The sequence below is a fragment of the Eriocheir sinensis genome, chromosome 33, assembly GCF_024679095.1.
Source record: "Eriocheir sinensis breed Jianghai 21 chromosome 33, ASM2467909v1, whole genome shotgun sequence".
Classification (NCBI taxonomy): Eukaryota; Metazoa; Arthropoda; class Malacostraca; order Decapoda; family Varunidae; genus Eriocheir; species Eriocheir sinensis.
In genome coordinates, this window is record NC_066541.1 from 5,090,226 (window position 1) to 5,112,296 (window position 22,071).

General features: G+C 44.9%; 2 protein-coding genes and 1 long non-coding RNA gene across 5 annotated transcripts in view; 2 read left to right on the forward strand and 1 right to left on the reverse strand.

The window, feature by feature from the left end:
* LOC127006606 (paramyosin, long form-like) overlaps positions 1-20,976 on the forward strand; it is a 68,564-nt gene extending 47,588 nt beyond the window's left edge. For 2 of the 3 annotated variants that reach the window (XM_050876697.1, XM_050876695.1), the window contains exons 12-17: positions 12,173-12,368; positions 13,023-13,151; positions 13,604-13,768; positions 15,373-15,579; positions 16,905-17,105; positions 17,631-20,976. In XM_050876697.1, the coding sequence (XP_050732654.1) occupies positions 12,173-12,368; positions 13,023-13,151; positions 13,604-13,768; positions 15,373-15,579; positions 16,905-17,105; positions 17,631-17,828 (1,096 nt within the window). In that variant the 3' untranslated portion in view covers positions 17,829-20,976. The remainder of the gene's footprint in view (positions 1-12,172; positions 12,369-13,022; positions 13,152-13,603; positions 13,769-15,372; positions 15,580-16,904; positions 17,106-17,630) is intronic. The other variant, XM_050876696.1, reaches the window with a different exon arrangement.
* Positions 3,607-6,339, forward strand: LOC127006609 (uncharacterized). Its single transcript, XM_050876699.1, has one exon. It carries the CDS (start codon positions 3,895-3,897, stop codon positions 5,683-5,685), a length of 1,791 nt encoding a protein of 596 aa, XP_050732656.1. The 5' UTR covers positions 3,607-3,894; the 3' UTR covers positions 5,686-6,339.
* LOC127006613 (uncharacterized) lies at positions 18,959-21,918 on the reverse strand. Its single transcript, XR_007759676.1, has 2 exons — positions 19,848-21,918; positions 18,959-19,780 (listed from the first exon to the last, which is right to left on the reverse strand). It is a non-coding gene; the product is annotated as an uncharacterized LOC127006613 (long non-coding RNA).
* Between the last annotated feature and the right edge of the window lie 153 nt (positions 21,919-22,071).

Genomic DNA, 22,071 nt, shown 5'->3' on the forward strand with positions numbered 1-22,071 from the left:
TTTCTTCTCCATATCCATCTCTTTTTCCTCTTCATGCATCTTCTTTTGTCCTCCTCATCTCTCCTCTTTATCCCTCCCGTTTTCTCTTTTCACCTCTTTATCCTCCACTTATTTTTTTTTCTTCCTTTTCTCTCAATTTCTTCTCCATATCCATCTCTTTTTCCTCTCCATGCATATTTTCCTCTCCATTCCTCTCTCTTGATCCTCCTAATTTCTCCGCTTGTCTTTTTCCCTTCAACTCGCCTCTTTTATCCTATATATTCATCATCTTTGTTCTCATTTTTCTCTACCGCTACTTCGATCCTTTCACTGAACGCGGTCGAGTCACAGAACGATTATGGCTTTATAGTTTCGATAGGGAGAACTCTTATGCTTTTCATTGTCCAGGTTCATTTCAATCCTTTCTTTCCCCTTCCTTCATTTTCCGCGTCTGCTACCGCTACTTCGATCCTTTTACTTTACGCGGTCGAGTCATAGAACGATTATGGCTTTATAGTTTCGATAGGGAGAACTGTTCGGCTTTTCATTGTCAAGGCGCATTTCAATCTTTTCTTTACCCTTCCTGCATTCACCGCGTCTGCTACTTCGATCCATAAACTTAACGCGGTCCAGAGTCAGAACGATTCTCTTCTCCCCCTTATCTTTCTTTTTTCCCTCTCATTCCTCTCTTCCTCTCTTGTTTCCTCTTTATCCTTCTTGTTTATTTTCTCTCGTATACCTTTCTGTCATTCCATTCCATCTTCTCCCCTCTCACCACCTTCCCCCTTCCTTCTCCTCTTCCCCTCTTAATTCCCTTTCTTTTAACTCTAAGGGTCATAAAGAGGATCAAATACCCCTTTTTTACAGCACCATAAACGCCTCAACTCCTTCACGCCGTTGTTAATTTGTTTATAGGGTGTGAAATATTACGTCTAAGAATGGCTTTTGTTTATGAGAGAGAGAGAGAGAGAGAGAGAGAGAGAGAGAGAGAGAGAGAGAGAGAGAGAGAGAGAGAGAGAGAGAGAGAGAGAGAGAGAGAGAGAGAGAGAGAGAGAAAAATAACAATGAGATAAGAGGAGGAAATAGGGGGAAGAGGAGGAGGGAAAAGAGGAGGAGGAGGAGAAGGAGGAGGAGGAGGAGGAGGAGGTAAAGAGATATTTTGGCGAGGCATAACGAAGAAGAAGCCAAGGTAAAGATTAATGGCTTTTCAGGAAGAGTTTAGGGAAGAAAGAATGGAGGAGGAGGAGGAGGAGGAAGGGGAAGAGGTATTTACGTAATGGAAATATTTGCGAGCGTTAAATTTTGGATTACAACGCGTGTGTGTTTGATAAAGTAAACAGGATTATATTTAGTGCAGGTCTCTCTCTCTCTTGCGAAAAATCGAGTGAACAAATATAAAGAACAAAGGAACGAACTTGAAAAAAATGAAGACTAATGATAATGATGACGATGATATGAAAAAAACATCCATCACAACAGCAACATCACCACCACCACCACCACCAACAACAACAACACGACAACTAGCTACTGCAAAACAACATTAGCATGCGAACGAGAATAGGAATAACAATAAGGCGAGAATAGTAGTAAGCATAAATAAATAAAAAACTAGTAGTGAAAAATAAGGAAGTTAATGAAGGAATTAATTACCAAATGAATTAAGCAAAAAAATAAGGGGGAGCCAGTATATATAAAAAAATATACAGAAATGAAATAAAAGAAAAAATTGGAGCTTAAGGAGAAATAAGTAAATAGAAAAGAAATGAATGAAAAAAATAATATAGGAATGAGAAGATAACTGAAGCAACAAGTACATGACGACACAAAGGGAGGAGTACGAAGGGGCCGTTTGGCAGCCCGTCAGTCCCCGATGAATGGACGGCGCCACCAATCACCGTCCAGCGCGTCAACCAGCAGAAAAACGGAATGCGTGGCGCCGGCCAACGAGGAGGCTCGGGCACAGTGACGTCATTTCCTGTCCTGAAGAAATCCTTGCAATGTTGTTTGTTCGTGAAAAAAAAACGGGAAAATAAAAAATAAAATCACTTATATAATAATAATAATAATAATAATAATAATAATAATAATAATAATAATAATAATAATAATAATGATAATAATAATAATAATAAAAAGAAGAAGAAGAAGAAGAAGAAGAAGAAGAAGAATATGAATAAGAATAAGAACAATAAAAAATAATGATAAAGAAAAAGAAAAAATAAGAATAGTTTTAGTAGTAGAATTTTTTTTCTTTAACGGTCTACTCTCATGTAAAAGAAAAAAAACCTCAATAATAGTTCTGATGATTAGGAAAAGATAAGTACAACAACAACAACAACAACAACAACAACAACAACAACAACAACAACAACAACAACAACAACAACAACAACAACAACAACAACAACAACAGCAACAACAACAGCAACAACAACAACAACAACAACAACAACAACAACAACAACAACAACAACAACAACAGCAATAACAACAACAATAATAATAGGAGAACAACAAGCGTATCAAAAGTTATAAGAACCGCAAAAGGAACATGAAAGGTCAACAGAAAAAGAAAGAAAAAAAAATGACCACGAAATCTTTTCTGCAACAACAACAACAACCAAAAAAACTGCCAGAGAACAAGAAAAAAGGAAATACACACAAAAAAACAAGGAACCATAACAAAAAAAAATCCACTAAATTCCACAGGTGAAAAAGTACACGTATTCCCTTTGTAATTAGTCAATAGTCAGGTAGAAGCACCGGTAGGCGAGTTGCTAAATCCAGGTCACATTTCGGCGCTGTGTCAAAGACCAAAACACAACCCGGAATTTTGAGCCCCAAGTGACGTAACTTCCGATACCTCTCTCGTGTTTGTCTTTGTCAGGGAGAGGGAGAGGGAAGGGGAGAGGAAGGGGAGGAAAGGGGAGAGAAGGGAGGGATGGTAAATAAAAGGGGGGACGGTATGAAGGTTAGGAGGGGAAATGAAGGGGAAAAAGAGGGCGCGCGATAAGTTGAATGAGGGAAGAGGTGGAGGGGATAGGAGAGAGAGGGAGCTGTGTGAGGGAGAGGATGGGGTAAGTTGAGGAATTACCGGATATAGAGAGAATGGGGGAGGAAGAGAAGATACGTCAGTCATTAATGGTGAGAGTGTAGAGGGTGAGGGAAGGGAGCAAGGGAGAGGGGAAGGACAAGAACGAGGAAGGGTACTGAAGAGGGAGAGGGAGAGACAGAGGGGGAAAAAGGGGGTGAAGTTTGGGAATGTATGGACCAAGAGAGGAGAGTAGCCAAGTATCTTGTTTTTTATTCGTATTGTTGTTATTATTCTCGTCATCGTTTACGTCGAGTATGGCAACGAGGGGGGCGGGGAGCGGGGAATAACGGCTCGAGTACCGGTGTTGTGTGGGCGTGGCGGGGCGGGGGCGTCGCGGGGGACGCCGGCTTGACAGGAGGGGGGGGGGGCGATCCATTTACTAGGGGTATCGGGGGTCCCGGCAGGTGTCACATTCCCAGGTAATGCCCGACCCTTCGTCTCGAAAATACACTGAGCGGGGGATGGGGGGCATGCGGGGGGGGGGGGGGTAGCGTTATGCCGCCGGCCTGCCAAGAGGCACCACGACCCTCGCAGTGACCGCTGCGGGTCACAAGCGTGCAGGACTCCCCGTGGGTCGGAGATCGACGTGCTGCCTCTCTCTGCCTCGAGCTGCTTCCGCCACCGCCGCCGTCTCTTCGTCTGCTCCTCCTGCTGCTTGTGCCGCTGTGTGTCTATCGTGCCGCTTGTGTGGTTAACTTGTTGTGCAATTACTGCTGCTGGAGGAAGCAGCGTTGCGAGGAGTGGCCTGCAGGCTGTCTGCTAACCTACATTGAGGCGTCCACGTACAAACACATTCACACCCACACACACACTCCGCCATGGAGGACGAAGGAGACTACGAGGTCGACTATGAAGTGGACGACACCGTGGAGCTGCCGGCCACGCTGGAGCTGCGGCAGGAGCCTGAGTATGAGCCCGAGCCTGAGCAAGAGCCGGAGCCTGAGCAAGAGAGGGAGCCGGAATTAGAGTTTGAGGGGGAGCAGGAGGCTGAAGAGCCTGAGACAGAACTGGATATCGCTCAGCAGCTGGAGGAGCTGGAACTGAAGCATCACAAGGCCACCAAGAAGCGCTTTGGCTCCAGCTGGAAGCGGCCGCCGACCTTCGTCTACCCCAGCAACTTCGGGTTCGGCGTCAATATGTACCAGTCGATGATCGACTACCTGGACAAGAAGGACAACGGTGAGCGCGTCAACAAGGACGACGTGCACCTGCCGTTGCTGGAGGAGCGCTGCCTCCGCCAGTACGAGGCCGACCGGCCCTTCCGCTGGTATGACAACCACGACATCGACCAGTATATCCACAAGGGTGAGAAGATCCGCACGCAGATCCGCCAGAACGACGCGGTGGGCGTGGGCAACGTGCTGCGTCGCACGCACACCAACTGGTCCATGACGCGCAAATGGATGCAGCTGCTCAAGACATCGCACGTGCTCGATTACCGCAACGCCCACAAAGACGAGTTTGACGCCCTCGCCCGCCGCGCGCCAAGCCGTGGCGGCAGCCCGTTTTACCCGTCCCACACGCCAGGCCCCCTCAAGGCCACCGCCTACCTCAGCCCCACCCTCAAGCCAAAAACGAGCTCTTTGGACGATCTCGCCTCCGGGCTTGCCAGTGTGCTGCTGTCGATGGTGCAGAGCAGGATGGAGCAGGAGCAGATGGTGGCCTCGCGCCGCTCGCGGCTGCGGGAAATCGACGACAGGTTCGACAACACGTTGGACGAAATCTACTCACAAATGCGGCGGATCGGCAGCCGCCCGGAGCCGCCGCCTGTTCGACAACAATTGGATCTAAACGACCTTGACGTGAGTGCGCGAAACAAGATTCGCCGTGCAGAGGAGCTGCGTGACATGCAGGACTACGTCAACGAGCTGACGTCACTCAACAGTGCCCGCAACACGCTGCGCGAGAACATGCGCACCAGCGCTGTGGACCGGGACATTTTGGATCTGGACAGCCGCCTCGAGAATATGAGGAACCTGCAGCAGAGTGAGCGCATGAAGCACGTCTCCAGCGACTACGAGATTGACTTGCTGCGCGCCGAGATCGCCGCACGCCGGGGTTCAACAACTCCCGCCTCGGCGCTGCAGGCTGACAGCTCGTACGGCTTGCCGCCAAGGGGGGGGAGCCGCCCCCTTTACAACCGCCCCGTGCAGCTGTCAGCCATCGACCACCTCTCCTGCAGGCCGCGGGAGATATTTAATCGTGATGACGTGATCTCTGACGTGAGTGCCCGTGTGCTGAAGCGTGCCGGCGAGGTGGGCGGCGAACCCACCGACGAGCAGCGCCGCATCAACAGCCGCGCGCGCTTTGTCAACCTGACGCGGCGCCGCCCCAACACCGGCGACGTGGAGCTGACGGGCCCCTCGTCACGTGTCGAGCGGAACATCGACCATATGGCCCGCTCGCTGGCCTCGCGGGGCACCTGCCAGCGGCGCTACGACGTGGACGACGAGATGGAGCTGCCCTACCAGGGGCCTTTCCCCACCACCCGCATCGACCCAGGCGACTTCTCCGTCTCGAGGCTCCTGGAGCGGCCGCAGTCCCCCAGCGTCAAGGTGCGCGCCGCCAACTCCCGCGCCCTGGCCCGCAACACCCTCCTCGGGTACTGAGGAGGCGGCGGCGGCCGCGACAGACATCATGCACGACACCCCTCGCCATGATACACACACACACACACACACACACACACACACACAAAGGTCGCGCGCGCGCGCGGCACCTGTTTTAGCTCTGGGCTGTCACACACGTCCTGTCTCAGCCAAGGGAAAGAGAGGCAGCCAAGAGGAAGATGGCGAGCGGCAGGCGGCGAGGAGCAGAGAGGCGCGGCACATCGAAACGACCCGCGCTGCTTGGCGGAACGCGACGACCAGACGACAATGCGACCAGCGAATGTTTGCTTCTAAAGCTTGTAATGAACGACGATAGCAATGACGACACGCGCACGCCTCCGTGTTTTCTTCTTTGGATGTTACTAGAGTTGTCGATTATCATTATGTCAATTATTTATCATTATCTACTATTATTGCCATTATTATTGTCTTAATTACTGATCTGTGTTGGTTTCAGTTTCTCTTCTCTTCTGCCAAAGAGAGACGCAAAAAAAATAAGATGTCTTGTGCACGTGTTTGGTTTAAAAGTCATGTTTCGTTTTCATTTCAATTTCTTGTTTTGTTTCCGTATTTCTTTCATCTTTGTTTTTATGCCTGGATGAGTAAATACTGTGCGAGGAAGACACTCAATAAATGTGGACGAATAAGGAAGAAGTTGTGTGACTCATGAAACCCAGAAGGAGGATGATGAAGAGGAGAAGGAGGAGGAGGAGGAGGGAGGAGTAAATGCGGTTAAAAATACCTGTCTAGAGAAGATTTCGGCTGGCTGGCTGGCTACCTGACTTTTTCTCTCTCTCTCTCTCTCTCTCTCTCTCTCTCTCTCTCTCTCTCTCTCTCTCTCTCTCTCTCAAACCTATAATCTAATCGTAATATGTATCTCTTATGCAAGAAGCTAATTTCAACACACACACACACACACACACACACACACACACACACACACACACACACACACACACACACACACACACACACACATACACACGCACCGTGACAACCATATTAGGAGTTATGCAAGCTTATAAAAACCTCTCCTTAAGCTGTCATCGGGAAGTCCAGGAAATAGTTAAAATAAGAATCTGAGGGTATATGGCAAGCATTTTTACCTAGTGGGTTGCCAAGTGTTCGTATAAATTAGTGACGCATATATCAGAGAGAGAGAGAGAGAGAGAGAGAGAGAGAGTTAAATTGAGTTCATGGAGTTTATAATTGTGAAGAATCGTTTAGAGTGCAGGGCAGAGAATTTAGTGCCATAGGTCTTGTTCCGTTGACTCGTGTATTACTTCAGGCTTTATGGGAGACAAACAGTGCCAGCAGCTCAAAGGGCCATATTTTTAAACATTTCTGCGCCCAAGAACACGTAATTTACTAGTCTTTCGTTGGAGTTTAGGGCATTTCCAGGGGTACTTTTATGACCCTGGTGGTAGTCTGAGCCTTCTTCTATACCGTGAACCTAAAAGAACACTCATTAGAACTCGATTGACCTCCTTTTTGGCCTTTGGTAATAGTTGGTGTGAGGGGCGTTAGCATCTGACAATACCAACCAAAGAGCCGCCAGTAAGCCTTGTTCTCAGTGCCAGGCAGCAGCCAAACGTCCCTCCATGAAAAAAAATATTAAAAAAACTTGCATGCTCCGTCTGAGTGTAGACTTACAAAACATACAGACAACAGTACTGGCTTTGTCGTTTCCCCATTTTTTTATCACCTAACGTACTGTAGAGGCAGGCTTAGGGGCTAAAATTAGTGGAGGGGAGATGTCTGCTGTACGACGTTACTAACAGAAAAAAAAAAGGAAGCGGTATTCAGCGGTGACTTGACACGATTTCAATTAAACAATTCCAACTAAAGAATATAGTCGGATAGATTGAGGGAAAATGTCTGCTAGCTTTTTTAATGAAGCCTCCAACAGAAAATATTCAACAAGAAAGAAACATCTGCAAGTTTATAGACCCTCTCCTTCAAGAGTTTTCTTTGAACACGTGAACCGCTGTGATGACAAGGATGTATCAGTAGGTCTAGCTAAGTCCTTGACAACACTACTTCTATACCATTCTCTTGACAATCCGTAAAGCTGTGATGACAACAGATGTCGGTAAAAGCTTAGCTATATCCCTAACAACACTTTTGTCCCATTGCCCCAAAGACAGACTATATTATTTGTCTATAGTTTCTCCTTTAGCAAGACAATTATTTCATCGACCACCTGAGATGCCGCAATGATAAAGAAATCTTCCTCCTGTCACAGCTGCTGTTCCCTTGACTATCTCTGAAGTTAAGACGAGAAATAAACACTTGAAAGTCTCTAGGGTCTATTCAGCAACACAATTTTACCCTCGACGATGCAATGGTAATAATATCAATCGGCCTGTCATTGTTATTACTCCCTCAACCATTTGTGAAGTCGAGACGGGAAGGAAACATTGGTGAGTCTGCAAAGCCTACGTTAGCAACAACTTCCCCTCGACCACCTGAGAAGCAAGGCGAGTAAAATAAATCTCGCGTCTAGAAATCTTGTTTATGACGCTCCTTGTAGCCGCCTGCTTGAGACTAAGTGTTAATTAAGGTAAGATATACGTGTCCGGGCTGTTTGTTTATAGTGGCAGCGGTGTCGATCAGGGGATATGTAGGTGTTTTAATAGCGTGACGTGCGGGCCTCTGAACGCCGTGCCAAAGTGGAATGTCCGGGTCCATGCCAGTGCCAAGGGACGAGGAGCAAGGGAAGGCCACTGACTGACTTACTCATTCCTCTGCATAAGATTCAAAGAGGAATGAGCAAAGTTGGCAAAATGTGGAAAAGTCTGCTCCTTGGGTCCACGCCAACGCCAGCGGAATGAGCAAAGTAAGGGAACGACTCTGACTGACTTATCTCCCTGCTGAAAACTTCAAGGTGGGATGAGGAGAATGAGGAGAGCATGGGAAGGGAATTGACTGACTCATCCTCCTTTCAAATCTAAATGGGATGAGGAGAGTAAGCAGGATGAGAGGGAGGGGGCTGACTGACTCACTCCTCAGCTCATGGCTCAAAATGGAATGAGCAGAGTAAGCAGGATGAGAAGAGAAAGGGATTGACTCATTTCTCAGCTCAAGACTCAAAGTGTAGTGAGCAGCTAGCAGAATGTAGGGGAAAGACTTGTCTATCCTCCTTTCTTCAAGATATTAGGGATGAGAGACCTGGCTGACTTAGTTCGTTGCTTAAAACTCAAAGTGGAATGAATAAAGTGACCAGAATGTTGGGAAGACTTGTCTGTCCTGCTGTTGGAGGTTTGAAGAATAAAGGAACGAACAGGATTAAAGAAAGGGCTCTGATCGTAAAATTTATCTTCTTAAAACTCAATGTGGAATGAATAAGTGTTTAGAATGTGATAAAAGCTTGTCTGTCATTTTTTTTTACAGCTAAGGAAACAGCTCAAGGGCCACAAAAAAAAGGATTAAAAAAAAAGCCCGCTAATCGCTGCTGTTGAAGGTTTTAATAATGAGGGAACTTACAGGATCAAGGGAGGGGCGATTACTATCTCATTTCTCATCTTAAAACTCAGTGCGATGAATAAGATGAACAAAATGTGGGAAATACTTGAATGTTCCTTTCTTTAGGGCTTAAGCGATGACAAAATTTACAGGTCTGTCTCATTTCTCTGTCTAAAACTCATTGTGGAATTTTCTAAAGTAAGCAAAGAGGGGGAAAGGCTTATCTGCCCCACTATTTTAAGCCTTAAGGGGAGGGGGCTCTGTTTCTGTAAGCCTTTTTATTTTTACTTTTTTTGCATCCACACTTCGAAGGCTGAGTCATCTTTACTTTTTCTAACTTTTCTCTCCCTTTGATGTTTTTTCTCGTTGGGGGAGTTGAGATATTTTGGTCTGAATTTGGGAAGCATTTGATTTTCTCCGTCGTTTTCTTTTCCTTAGTTTTCTCTGCTTTTAGGGTACATTCCTCGTGGTTCCTTCATTGCTTTCTTTCTGTTTCTTTCTGTTCATACTTTGACGGTTTTGTTCATTTGTTCGTCTGTGATTTCAAGATACAAATTTTCTCATCTTTTCATTCATACTTTCTTCTTTTCTTTTTCATCTTTCCTGTTCATACTTGGTAGATATTTTTTGTCGTCTCTTTTGTTTTGTCGTTTGTTAATCAAGATACATTAACCCTCATTCTTTCATTCTTCCTCTCTTCTTTTTTTTTTCATTTCTCCTGTTCATGTTGAGTAGATCATGTTATTTATTTTTCTTTCCGTCTGTGTTTTTCCAAAGTATATTCCTTCTCACCATTTCCTTCTTCCTTCAATATTTTCTCCGTTCTTGTTCGGCTCATGATTAATAAAACTCTACGTCTATTTCAAGGCAACGGGGAGGCTGCTCTCATTTATAATCATGTCCTCTTTTTATATCCATCTTTGAATTCCTCACAGTGTCCTTCCTGCTTCTCTTTCTATAAATATTCGTGCTGCTTTCCTTTCGGCTTCTTCGTTTCCTTTTCCTTGTCCTTCGTCCTTGTGATGTTAATGAAACGTAGCCGCCAAGGTGAAAAAGAATAAAGAAAGAACTCGCCGAGAAAAACGAGAAATAAAAAGAATTAATGGAAAGTTATTCTACACCACCACCGCCACTACAAGCATCGCCTCATAGATAGATAGAGATAGATGAAAGAAGAGAGAGAGAGAGAGAGAGAGAGAGAGAGAGAGAGAGAGAGAGAGAGAGAGAGAGAGAGAGAGAGAGAGAGAGAGAGAGAGAGAGAGAGAGAGAGAGAGAGAGAGATAGAGAGAGAGAGAGAGAGAGAGAGAGAGAGAGAGAGAGAGAGAGAGAGAGAGAGAGAGAGAGAGAGAGAGAGAGAGAGAGAGAGAGAGAGATAGAGAGAGAGAGAGAGAGAGAGAGAGAGAGAGAGAGAGAGAGAGAGAGAGAGAGAGAGAGAGAGAGAGAGAGAGAGAGAGAGAGAGAGAGAGAGAATTGGCAACCATGAGCTTTCTATTTTGGCTGCAAGGGGAGGCTGGCACTACCCTTCTGGCGTCTGCCGTGACCCTGTCTCAATGTGGCACTCTTTGGCACTCCCCCGCCCCTCCCTGGCACCCTCCTCCCCCCATACCCCGACATGCGCCCTCCCCTTCACCCCTTTGTCGCCACTTGACCCCCCTTGAAAATGCTCTAACTTTCTCTCTTGCGTCATTAGGATGAAGGGAAAGCGTGGGTGTTTGTGTGTTTGTGTGTGTGTGTGTGTGTGTGTCGCGTCAGCTTTATTAGTCTTTGTGACGTACACACATGTATATGCGCATACACAAACAAGCACACACACACACACACACACACACACACACACACACACACACACACACACACACACACACACACACACACACACACACACACACGTCCCAAAAAAGGGAGATTATTTCAAAATTATTCGTCATATAAGGTGAAAAAAGTTATTTTGAAAAACAACGCAAAGCGAGCAGATTTCTATCAGAATGCAAATGGAGAACGAGGAGATTCAAAGTAAGAACCTAAATTAACTTGTCAAGCATGACTCATACAGGTCATGGTACTGATTCTTCCTCAACACTACAAGCGCATATGTGTCTTTATCATTCCTTTATTATTTATCATTTCATTAACTGCACATTCAACATCCATTAGAATTAAAACTCAGAAAATCCTGATTCACTCGCTCGTTTACCCATCGATCCATTTACTTATCTATTTATTTACCTATCTATCCACAATGCACCTCTATCAGTCTTTATATTATCTATCCTCTCCTCAACCGTTCCCTCCACCCTCCACTTCCATTAGAATCAGAACTTATAAGCTGTGTACTTATTCTGCCGCTTAATTACCGATCGGTCCCCTTACCTATCTATCAATAATACAGTTTTATCGGTCTTTTTATAACCTATCCACTAATCAACCGTTTCTTCACCTGAACCCTTCACTTCCCTTAGAACTTATAGAAGAGACCATATTCAGCCGTTCGTTACTCATCTATCCATATTATTGATCTTCAGATTTTTTTTATTACCTATCCACATATCAATCGTTTCTTTCCCTAAGCCATTCACTTCTCTGAGAATTACATCTTGAAAGCTTGAACACCAATCAGTTTACTCATTTATCTATTATTCTTTAACAGACATATTTTTACCTATCCAGTTATCAACAGTTTCTTTCTCTAAATCATCAACTTCTCAGCAACTTCTTTCTATAAATCCTCAACTTCCGATATAACTCAGAAAACTCCACTCATTCACTCGTCTACCCGTGCTCATCCATCATTAACACATATACACACATACACAAATATCACCACACTCACCAGTCACTCCACTCCTCACTCCACCCTCAAAACTCCACTCTTCTTAGAACTGAAAGGAAAGAACCTCCTCATTCAACCTGTCTCTTCATTCATTTTCCCATTCATCCACAAAACACACACAAGTATCAAGACATGCACCAGTTAACCTTTATGTCACTCCAACGCTAAACACTCCTTCCTCTTCCTCCACAGCAAGCAGATGGCCATTGAGGTTGACAACTTGAACGCCCGCGTGGTGGAGGCCGAGACCCGCCTGAAGTCCGAGGTCACCAAGATCAAGAAGAAGATGCAGATCGTGATTACCGAGCTTGAGATGAGCCTCGACACCACCAACAAGTCCAACATCGAGCTCCAGAAGACCGTCAAGAAGCAGGCCATCTCCCTCCAGGTACGGTTGTCTATTGGTTTGGGTTTTCATCTTCATGTTTATTTATTTTTCCTTTGTGCGTTTATTTTTTTTCTTTCACTTTTTCGATACTTTTCCCCTGCCTGTATTTTCTTCTTCAGTTTTCGATATTTTTTTTCCTTCGTTAATTTCCTGTTATTAACTTTTTTTGGTAGTGCTCTTTTCTTCGAGTGTTTTCTTTATTCAACTTTCTCGGTATTTTTTCCTTCGTGCATTTTCTTTACTTAACTTTTGGGGTATTTTTCCTTTTCGATACTTTTTCCTTGGTTCGCTGCCATAATTTGACTTTTTTGGTAGTTTTTCCTTCGTTCCTTTCTCTTCCATTAATGATTAAACTTTATGGGTGTAGAATTTATTTTCTTAACTAAGAAAAAATGGCACAGATAAAAAGCTTCTTAGTTAACACATATTCCAATTTGAGGTTTGTGGTTTTCATTTGTTTTCACAGCAACTAAAGCATCAATAACTCCTTTCACTCTTTCGTAACTCAAAACAAGTCTCCATATCGGACTGGTCACACCAATCAGAATAACAACAATTCCTTTTCCATTTTCCTGAACGATTCCTTTTTTTTTTTTCTCTCATCCCAATCTAACCGGGGAACATTTTTCTCTCCCAACCTTCTCGCGGCCGCAGGAGCTCCAGGCCCACTACGACGAGCTTCAGAGGCAGCTGCAGACCACCCTGGACCAGTATGGCGTTGCCCAGCGCCGCATCCAGGGCCTGACTGCCGAGTACGAGGAGGCTCGCGGCGCCCTTGACGCTGTGAGTACCGAGGGAGAGGCGTAAGAAGGGCGGCTGGGATGGGCGTAGCAAAGATATAGGAAGGCATGTGGGCTGGTGTTAGGTTGTTGGAATTGGGCAAAAGAAGAACAGGTAGGTTGGTAGGGAATTGGGCATACCTGGGGGAGGGCGTAGGAAGAGTGGGTAAGTAGGTGGGCAGGTGGGAATGGGCGAAGGAATAGTAGGAGAGCAATTGGTCTGGTGAGTTGGTGGTAGCTGCAAGAGAAATACAGGTAGGCTGGGAGGGAGTTTTGGTTGTCAGTCGGAATTGTGTCTACCTGGGAAGGACGCAGGGATGCCTGGTAGGGTGGTGGCCAGGTGAGAATGGGCGTAAGAAAGGCAGGTGGGTTCCCTCTTTCCATTTTTCTGTTCCTCCTCAGCAGACGATTCTTATCATTAACTAATCAATTAATCCCCTCCTCCTCCCTCTTCAGGCTATCCGCGCTCGCCGTTCTGTGGAGCTGCAGTACGAGGAGGCCTCTGCCCGCATCAAGGACCTCACCACCATCAACGTGAACCTCAGCAACACCAAGAGCAAGCTGGAACAGGAGCTGTCCGTGATCGCCAGCGACTACGACGAAGTCACCAAGGAATTCAGGGTGAGGAAGGAGCGAAGGAAGGGAGGTATGAAAGGTATAAGACGGTTAAAGAAATGAGCAAGGAAACAGCGAGAGAAATACTGGAAAATAGAGGTGTTAAATGCATGAAAATATAGCAAGTAAGGAAATCGGTGTTAAACTAAGGGAAGGGATGAATAAAGGGAGAGGATGGATAAGAGGAGGGGATGGATAAGGGGAGGGGATGGATAAAGGAAGGGGGTGGATAAAGGAAAGGATGGATAAAGGAATGGATAAAGAAATGAGCAAGAAAATCAAAGTAAGCAGCGAGGGCCAATAGTGGAAATTAGAAGATATGGAAAGGGTGAATATAAACTTAGCAAGGAATAAGAGGGAGGGAAGGAGGATAAATAAATCAGAGAGGAAATCAAAGCCTGGGGCGAGGGCGAGGGTGAAAAATAAATAAAAATGAAGCTAGCAAGAAATCTAGGATGGAAGGCAAGCAAAGGGACTGATGAAGGGGATGAGGTGGATAAAAAAAAATCAGCAAGGACTTCAAAGGTAACAGCGAGAACAATACTGAAAATTATAAAGTATAGAATGAATGAATATGAAGTTGGCAAGGAATACAGGAAACAAATGAGAAAGGGTAGGAAATAGAAGATATAGGTGAAGACGAATTGCACCAACAAGAAATTTAGGATAGAGAGAGGGAGGAAGGATAGAAGAAAGAAGGTACAGGATGGATAAAGTGAAAACAGGATAAAGAGAGGGAGGAAGGATGGAAGAAAGAAGGTAAGGATGGATAACGTGAAAACAGCTAGAAAATAGGATAAATAGAGGTCAAACAAACATAAAAACAGAGATGAATGACGTCCACAATCAATTTGGGTTAAAAAAAAATATGAAAGGAAGATAGAGGAACGAATGAAGTCAATGAGAAAATTGGAAAAAAAACTAAGAAAATGGGTAAGAAAAGGATAGGTAAGAAAAATATTGGAAAGAAGATAAAAAAAAAAACACAGGAGCAAGGAATTCAGGGTGAGGAGGAAGATAGGAGTAAAAGAGAGGGATGAAAAAAGAAGATAGGGAAAGAAAATGAATTAAAAGACGAAAACCTGGAAACACAACAAAACTAACTATTTTCTCCCTTTCACTCCTTCCTCCACTTCCCTTTCATCTACTTCCTCCCTTTATATTCGTCTTCCTCCCCTTTATTTATTTTTTCTTCTTTTTCTCCTTTTTCTCTTCTTCTATATTTCCCCCTCATCTTTTCTTCAACTTCTACTTCTTTTTTATCTTCTTTCTCCTCTTTCTTCATCTTCTCTTCTTCCTCCTCCTCCCCCTTTTACTTATTTTTTCTTCTTTTTCTCCTTTTTCTTTTCTCCTTTTCCCCCCTCATCTTTTCTTCAACTTCTACTTCTTTTTTATCTTCTTTCTCCTCCCCCTTCATCTTCTCTTCTTCCTCCTCCTCCTCCTCCCCCTCTTCCTCCTTTTCTCTTTCTTCTTTTTCCTCCCTCTGTATTTTTCTTCCTCCCCTTGTCTTCTTTTTTCTTCTTCTTTTTTCTTCTCCTTCCACTTATCTTTTCTTCTTCATCGTCTACTTCTTCTTCTCCTCCTCCTCCTCCTCCTCCTCCGCCACACAGCTGAGCGAGGAGCGCCTGAGCAAGACCACCATCGAGCTCAAGCGTACCATCGAGCTCCTCCACGAAGAGTCGGAGCGTTACGTCAAGATCGAGTCCATCAAGAAGTCCCTGGAGGTCGAAGTGAAGAACCTCAACATCCGCATCGAGAACATCGAGGCCAACGCTCTCGCCAGCACCAAGAGGATGGTGTCCAAGCTCGAGGCTAGGGTGAGTACAGAGAGAAAGAAGGGAGTGTGTGAAGAAGCCAGGGTGAATAAGAGGCAAAGGAAGGGAGTGTGTGAAGAGGCCAGGGTGAATAAGAGGCAACGGAAGGGAGTGTGTGAAGAGGCCAGGGTGAGTAAAGACCATGAAAGGGAGTGTATAGAGCCCAGGGTGAGTATAGAGTGATAGAGGTGAATAAGGAGTGAAAGAGGAGAGTGAATAGAGGCCAGGGTGAGTAGAGAGGAACAGAAGTGAGTGAAGAGTAAAAGAAGTGTGTAAGTTAATAAGGAGTGAAAGAATTGATTGAAAAGTGAGATTAGTGAGTGAGTAGAGGCCAAAGAAGGGAGTGAACAGAGGCTAGAATGAGTTGTGAGAGAAAGAAGTGAATGAACAGAAAGATCTTTACACTTATCCGTTACTGGCTCACTCTGAATATCGAGGTCAGAGTGAGTGTCTTGAGAGGCCTTTACATTCAATCATTACATCACCCTTCCTCCAGGACCGGGTGACATAAGTAAACGGACAACACACACAAGTAGAACGAAGATACATTACATAATTTCCTCTAGGTGCGCGATTTAACCTGGTACCTGCGGCGATCATGTTTCTTAAAGGCCCCTCTTAGCGAGAATAGTGAGAAAAAATCATCACTCACGCACACCATTTCATTATATATATCAACGCATTTGTGATTGGTTTATGCATAATCTATTTTTGGGGGGTTTATATCATGGCACAAATTTGGTTCGTCGCTGCTACACGGTAAAGCCACAAATTTGACCAGGTTAAGAATTGGAAAGAAAAACCTCGTCATAAATTAATCTACCTCCATTACCCTGCCACGAGCCCCAGGTAACGCACTCACAAATAACACCAACAGGTAAAATTAACAGATAAAAAACACACAAGCACATTTCCTTCATTGCCCACTCTTCCTTCGTCACACTGTCCCCTTCTCACCAACACAAGATAACACAAACACACAGGTAACACAAATAAAACGTTCACAGGTAAAACTGACAGGTAAAGCACACAGGTAAACCTTCTTCAATGATTACTCCTCCTTCGTCACTCTTCCACTAACACCAGGTAACACACATACACAGGTAAAACATATATACAGGTGACATAAACACCCAAGTAACACACATACACAGGTAAAACATATATACAGGTAACAGAAACACCCAGGTAACACACATACACAGGTAAAACATATATACAGGTAACACACATACACAGGTAAAATATATATACAGGTAACCTAAACACCCAGGTAACACTCACGCACAGGTAGGGGGCAGGTGTTCAGCATTCTTTCCTTCCCGCAGGTGCACGAGCTGGAGATGGGTCTGGACGAGGAGTCCCGCCGCCACCAGGAGACCATCAAGATCCTGAGGAAGAAGGAGAGGAACGTGAAGGAGCTCGTGATGCAGTGCGAGGAGGACCACAAGAACATCCAGATCCTGCAGGAGACCCTCGACAAGACCTACGAGAAGATCAACCTGTACAAGCGCCAGCTCAACGAGTCGGTACGTTCTGGGGATGCTCGTTCGTTGTCTTGGAGTCTTCTGCCACGTGTGAATATTTGGTTAATTTTCTGATATTTTGCGTTTATGTCCGTCTTCATTTTTTGTTATGGTTGTTGAAAAAATGTTTCTTGGCTTTTCGTTTTCGTTTTTTTTTTTTTTTTGACTCTTCGTCTTGGTATTGTTTTGTTAAAGCAAATGAAACAGCTCAAGGGGGAAAAAAAGCCCACTATGTTTCATTGTTTAGTTCTCCTTCGTCTGCATATTTGGCTCTCCATTGGTTATTCCTATTCCTATCATAACAAAACAAAAAAAATCATAAAGAGAATAGGAAGAAAACTAACCCGACTCACTTTTTTTACTTGTTTTCTCACGTCCTTTTCCTTCTCTTTGCTGCGGTGCAAGAATCCATGTATTACTATTCCCCCTTCTCCTAAACAACAAATAACATCGTGGATAAAAACGAGTATTATAATCTCTATGTCACCGTGCAGTGTCCTAACCCTCTCTCTCTTTGCCGCGGCGCAGGAGTCCGTGTCCTCGACAAACCTGACCCGCGTGCGCAGGTTCCAGAGGGAGCTGGAGGCCGCCGAGGAGAGGGCCGAGGTGGCTGAGAGCAACCTGTGCATGATCAGGGCCAAGCACCGCACGCTCGTCACCAGCCAGACCACCACCCTGCCCAGCGGCGAGACTGTCGTGGTCAAGGAGACGGTCACCACCAACTAAATGCCTAGGTCTCCCCTAAACTCCTTCCGTTTTCTTTTTCCTTTTTGCCCTTGCTTCGTTTTCTTCTTCACTCTATTACTACCGTTTCGTATCTTTTTTCTTTTCCTTTATTCTTATTATGAAGCTCTCTTAGTTTGTCTAGCGTAGTGAAGGAAACCGTCACCGCAAACTAAGCGTCTAGGTCTCTCCCCTTGATTCTTCTTCCCGTTTTTTTTCTTTCTTTCGCCTTTGTATCGGTTTCTTGTGTTGTATGATTCTCTTACTCCTCTTTCGATTATTTCTTTCGTATCATATTCTCTCTTTCTTTCATTCCTCTTTGATAGTTCTTTTCTCCGCTTCCTTTTCATCTCCCTCTTCCTGTTTTCTGTATTTCCTCTCCTCATTTTCTTTGATGGAGAGCTTGCTTAATATCGTCCTTCTTTCGTTTTCCTCTTTTATCTTTCCGAATTTGATCAACATTGCGTTAATTTTGTACAGATTCTCCTTTCCTCTTCCTTTTATTATTCTTATTTTCTTGCTTCCCGTCACTGAGAGCAAAGTTTATCTCACTGTCTTTTCCTTGAGCATTCGTTAAGATAAGAATAACCAAGTCCTCAGAAAGCTGATGATGACGATGATAAGTGAACCATAAAATAGCACTAACACATCACTATATTAATCTGGCTCTTGTCTGGATGCTACAAAGTTTATTGATTTATTTTATTTATCTACATTTCCTTTATGGCCAGGTTATTAGGATTATTATTAGGTAACCATAGACATATTCTCTCTCCCCCAGTTCGTTTTCTTTCAATTATCTTGCATTTCTTTTGCCAGACACGCATAGAAAACGACCGTGACAACATTTCAAGATGGGGGACTATTATTTTCCTCTGGCTGTGTCGTGTATTTGCTTTAGAATCCATGTAGAGGATTGGAATAAACTCTTTGTCGTACACAGAAGCTTCTTAGTGATTCTGTAGCCCACGCACACATTCAGAGCTTGCGTGTGTGTGTGTATGTGTGTGTGTGTATATCTGTGTGCGTGTGTCGATCTATCTCTTGCTCTCTCTATCCCTCTCTATCTCTCTCCTCCCTTATATAGCGTGTACACGTGCATACACATACACATGACGCGATCCATATCAGTGGTGTGTGTGTGTGTGTGTGTGTGTGTGTGTGTGTGTGAAAGTACGTCGTTTTAACAGCGTAATTACTGTAACACCGTCTCACTCTCTCTCCCGTAAACCCTAACACAACAACAACACTAACAACAACAAAACCACGACAACCACCACCACCACCAAACCCTTTCCTTAACATTATCAAACCGAGCAGCATAACGGCAGCATATCAACAGCAGTAGAAGCAGAAGCGGCAGCAGCATTATAATTTCAGAAGAGTGTTATAACAATACCCTCCTGGCAGCATATAACCTCTCCGTCCACTCTTCCTCCTCCTTCCTCTTCCCACCTCCTTGACTTTTTCTTCCTAGTCGTCCTAACTCAGTACTGAAATTGACTCAAAGGAAAAAAAATGCTGTGAAAGATAACGTTAAGACTTTGCTTAATGATTTGAAAAGGGAGAAATAGGATAACAGTGAGTGAATAAATGGGAATAAACGAGAATTAAAACGAGATCGCGGTAACAGACATACGAGTTCTGGAAGAGGTGGTTGTTGACGCTTGACTCTGGAAAGGAAGGCAAGGAGGAAGAGGACAAATGAACATCAAGTACGAATGCTATGAATAAGTTAGATTACGAAAAGTGGCGTGAGTGAACTAATAAAAACACAACAGGAAAAACACACACAGACTATCACACATAAAAACAAACACACGCACAGACGCACACACAAACAAGAAGGGATGGGGGGGGGGGTGAAGGAGTGGGGGGCTGAGGGTTGAGAGAAGGAGAGTCGAGGGCTGGGGTGTCTAGGCTGTGATCCGGATCCTGTGACCTTCCTGCGTGACCTGACTGGAGAGAGGTCATGGGTCACCGCCCCCCTTCGGCTGGGGAGTCATGAGGGGGGGCGGTGACCTTGGTTCCTATAGTGGTTGGTCAAACTTAAATTAACAACAACAAAATCAATTAACGAGTCACCCACAAGGTCATCGGGTCAATAATGGTCATGTTCAGGAAGGTTTTGCTAGGATTTCGGGTCATTCCTGTCGACACTGTGGCTGGGAAAACACTATCTTGCCCTCGACGCCTCCCAGGATCGACACACCGCTGACGAGACGCTTCACACAAACCCGAACCCGAAGCTCTGACCGAAGCACTTTTGGGCGGTAGAGTAGAAGTCGATGTTTTGTTTTGATTTGTGTTTTTTTTTAACTAATTCGTTGTTTTTCTTGGAACGATTCACTGCTTCACTTATTGGGGGTTGGAGTTTTCATTCATTAATTAAGTAGTTTTTGTTGAAGTAGATCTGAGTCCAGGTCGAATCTTTCAAACACACCGTTCGAAGCATTATGAACACCGACTCAGTGAACGCAGCATTTCGAGACGACCACGATAGATTACGTAATAGTTAGTTAAGTTTTTCTTCCTCTTTTTCCATCACTAAACTGTTTCCTTCCTCTTCTTCCCTACCACTATCAAAGCATTATATTCTGGTTTTATTTATTTCCTTCCCCGTTTCTCGCTCCTTTTTCGATCCCTTCACATCCTTCATCCTTACCTTGCGGGAGTCCTAGAGAGTCGTCACGTCTTCCCGGGATCCCACGCTGCCCTTGGGACTCTGACGGAGAACGTGTATGACCCCCTCGACAAACGGACACCAACTAGCCCCCCACCACCCTCCTGACGGCTGCTCGGGGCGACTATCGTGCCTACCGGAAGGCTATCGTACTTCAAGAATACCGTACCTCAAGAATTATCGTACCAGGCATGCAAGCAGTGGATATGTTTAGTGAATTCATCCTATTTTGTCTTTATTTCGCCATCCAGCATCGCCAGTGTGTGTGTGAGGTAAAGTGAGACGGTCAGTTATGTTCATCCCGACGGCTTCCACCCCTCCCTCACCTCCGCCCCGCACCGCTGCCGAGGGTGGACTGACGGGGGGCGGGGCGTGGTGGGCGTGGCTCCGGTGTGACGTCACGAGATTGCTGGTCCTTTCGAGGGTCCTGACGATCATTATAAAGGTTAATAAAAGGGCTACGTCGTCCCCTCGTCTATTATTTATCCCTTCAGAGTACCCTTTTTTTTATATCTATGGACACAGCTCAAGGGCATAAACAAAGGCCTTTAAGTGTGATTTTTTTTACATCAAAGGATGCGGCTCAAGGGCAACAAAAAGTGTACAAAAAAATTGCCCACTATTAGCCGCTCCCACAGAAGTAAGAAGTAAAGAGTAGCCAAAAGAGAGGTCAGTTTCGGGTAAAGAGGTGTCTTGGTACACTCTTCTTGAAAGAGATCAAGTCATAGGCAGGAGGAAATACAGACGAAGGAAGACTGCTCCAGAGTTTACCAGTGAAGGGGATGAAAGAATGGAGATGCTGGTTAACTTTTGCATAAGGGGTTTGGACAATATAGGGATGAGCATGAGTAGAAAGTCGTGTGCAGCGGGGCCGCGGGAGGGGGGGAGGCATGCAATTAGCAAGTTCAGAAGAGCAGTCAGCATGAAAATATCGATAGGAGATAGAAAGAGAAGCAACATAGCGGCGGAATTTAAGAGGTAGAAGGCTTTCAGTAAGAGGAGGAGAGCTGATGAGACGAAGAGCCTTAGACTCCACTCTGTCCAGAAGAGCTGTGTGAGTGGAGCCTCCCCACAAGTGCGATGCATACTCCATACGAGGGCGGACAAGGCCCCTACATATGGATAGCAACTGTGCGGGGGAGAAGAACTGGCGGAGACGATACAGAACGCTCAACCTCGAGGAAGCTGATTTAGCGAGAGAGGAAATATGAAGTTTCCAGCTGAGTTTTTGAGCTAAGGATAGACCGAGGATATTTAGTGTTGAAGAAGGTGACAGCTGGGTGTTGTCGAAGAACAGTGGATAGGTGTTTGAAAGATTGTGTCGAGTTGATTGGTGGAGAAACTGGGTTTTTGAGGCCAATTAAGAGGTCAATATCGTGCCTTTATGCTCGAGGTCAATAAAAGGGCTACATCGTCCCTCTGGCTGTTATTTATTCCTTCAGAGTATCCTTTCCTTTTTTTACATCTATGGAAGTACTTGTCCCTTCAGAGTATCTTTTATTTTGTTACTTCTAAGGAAACAGTTCAGGGGCATAAAATAAAACAGGAAACAAAAGCCCTCCA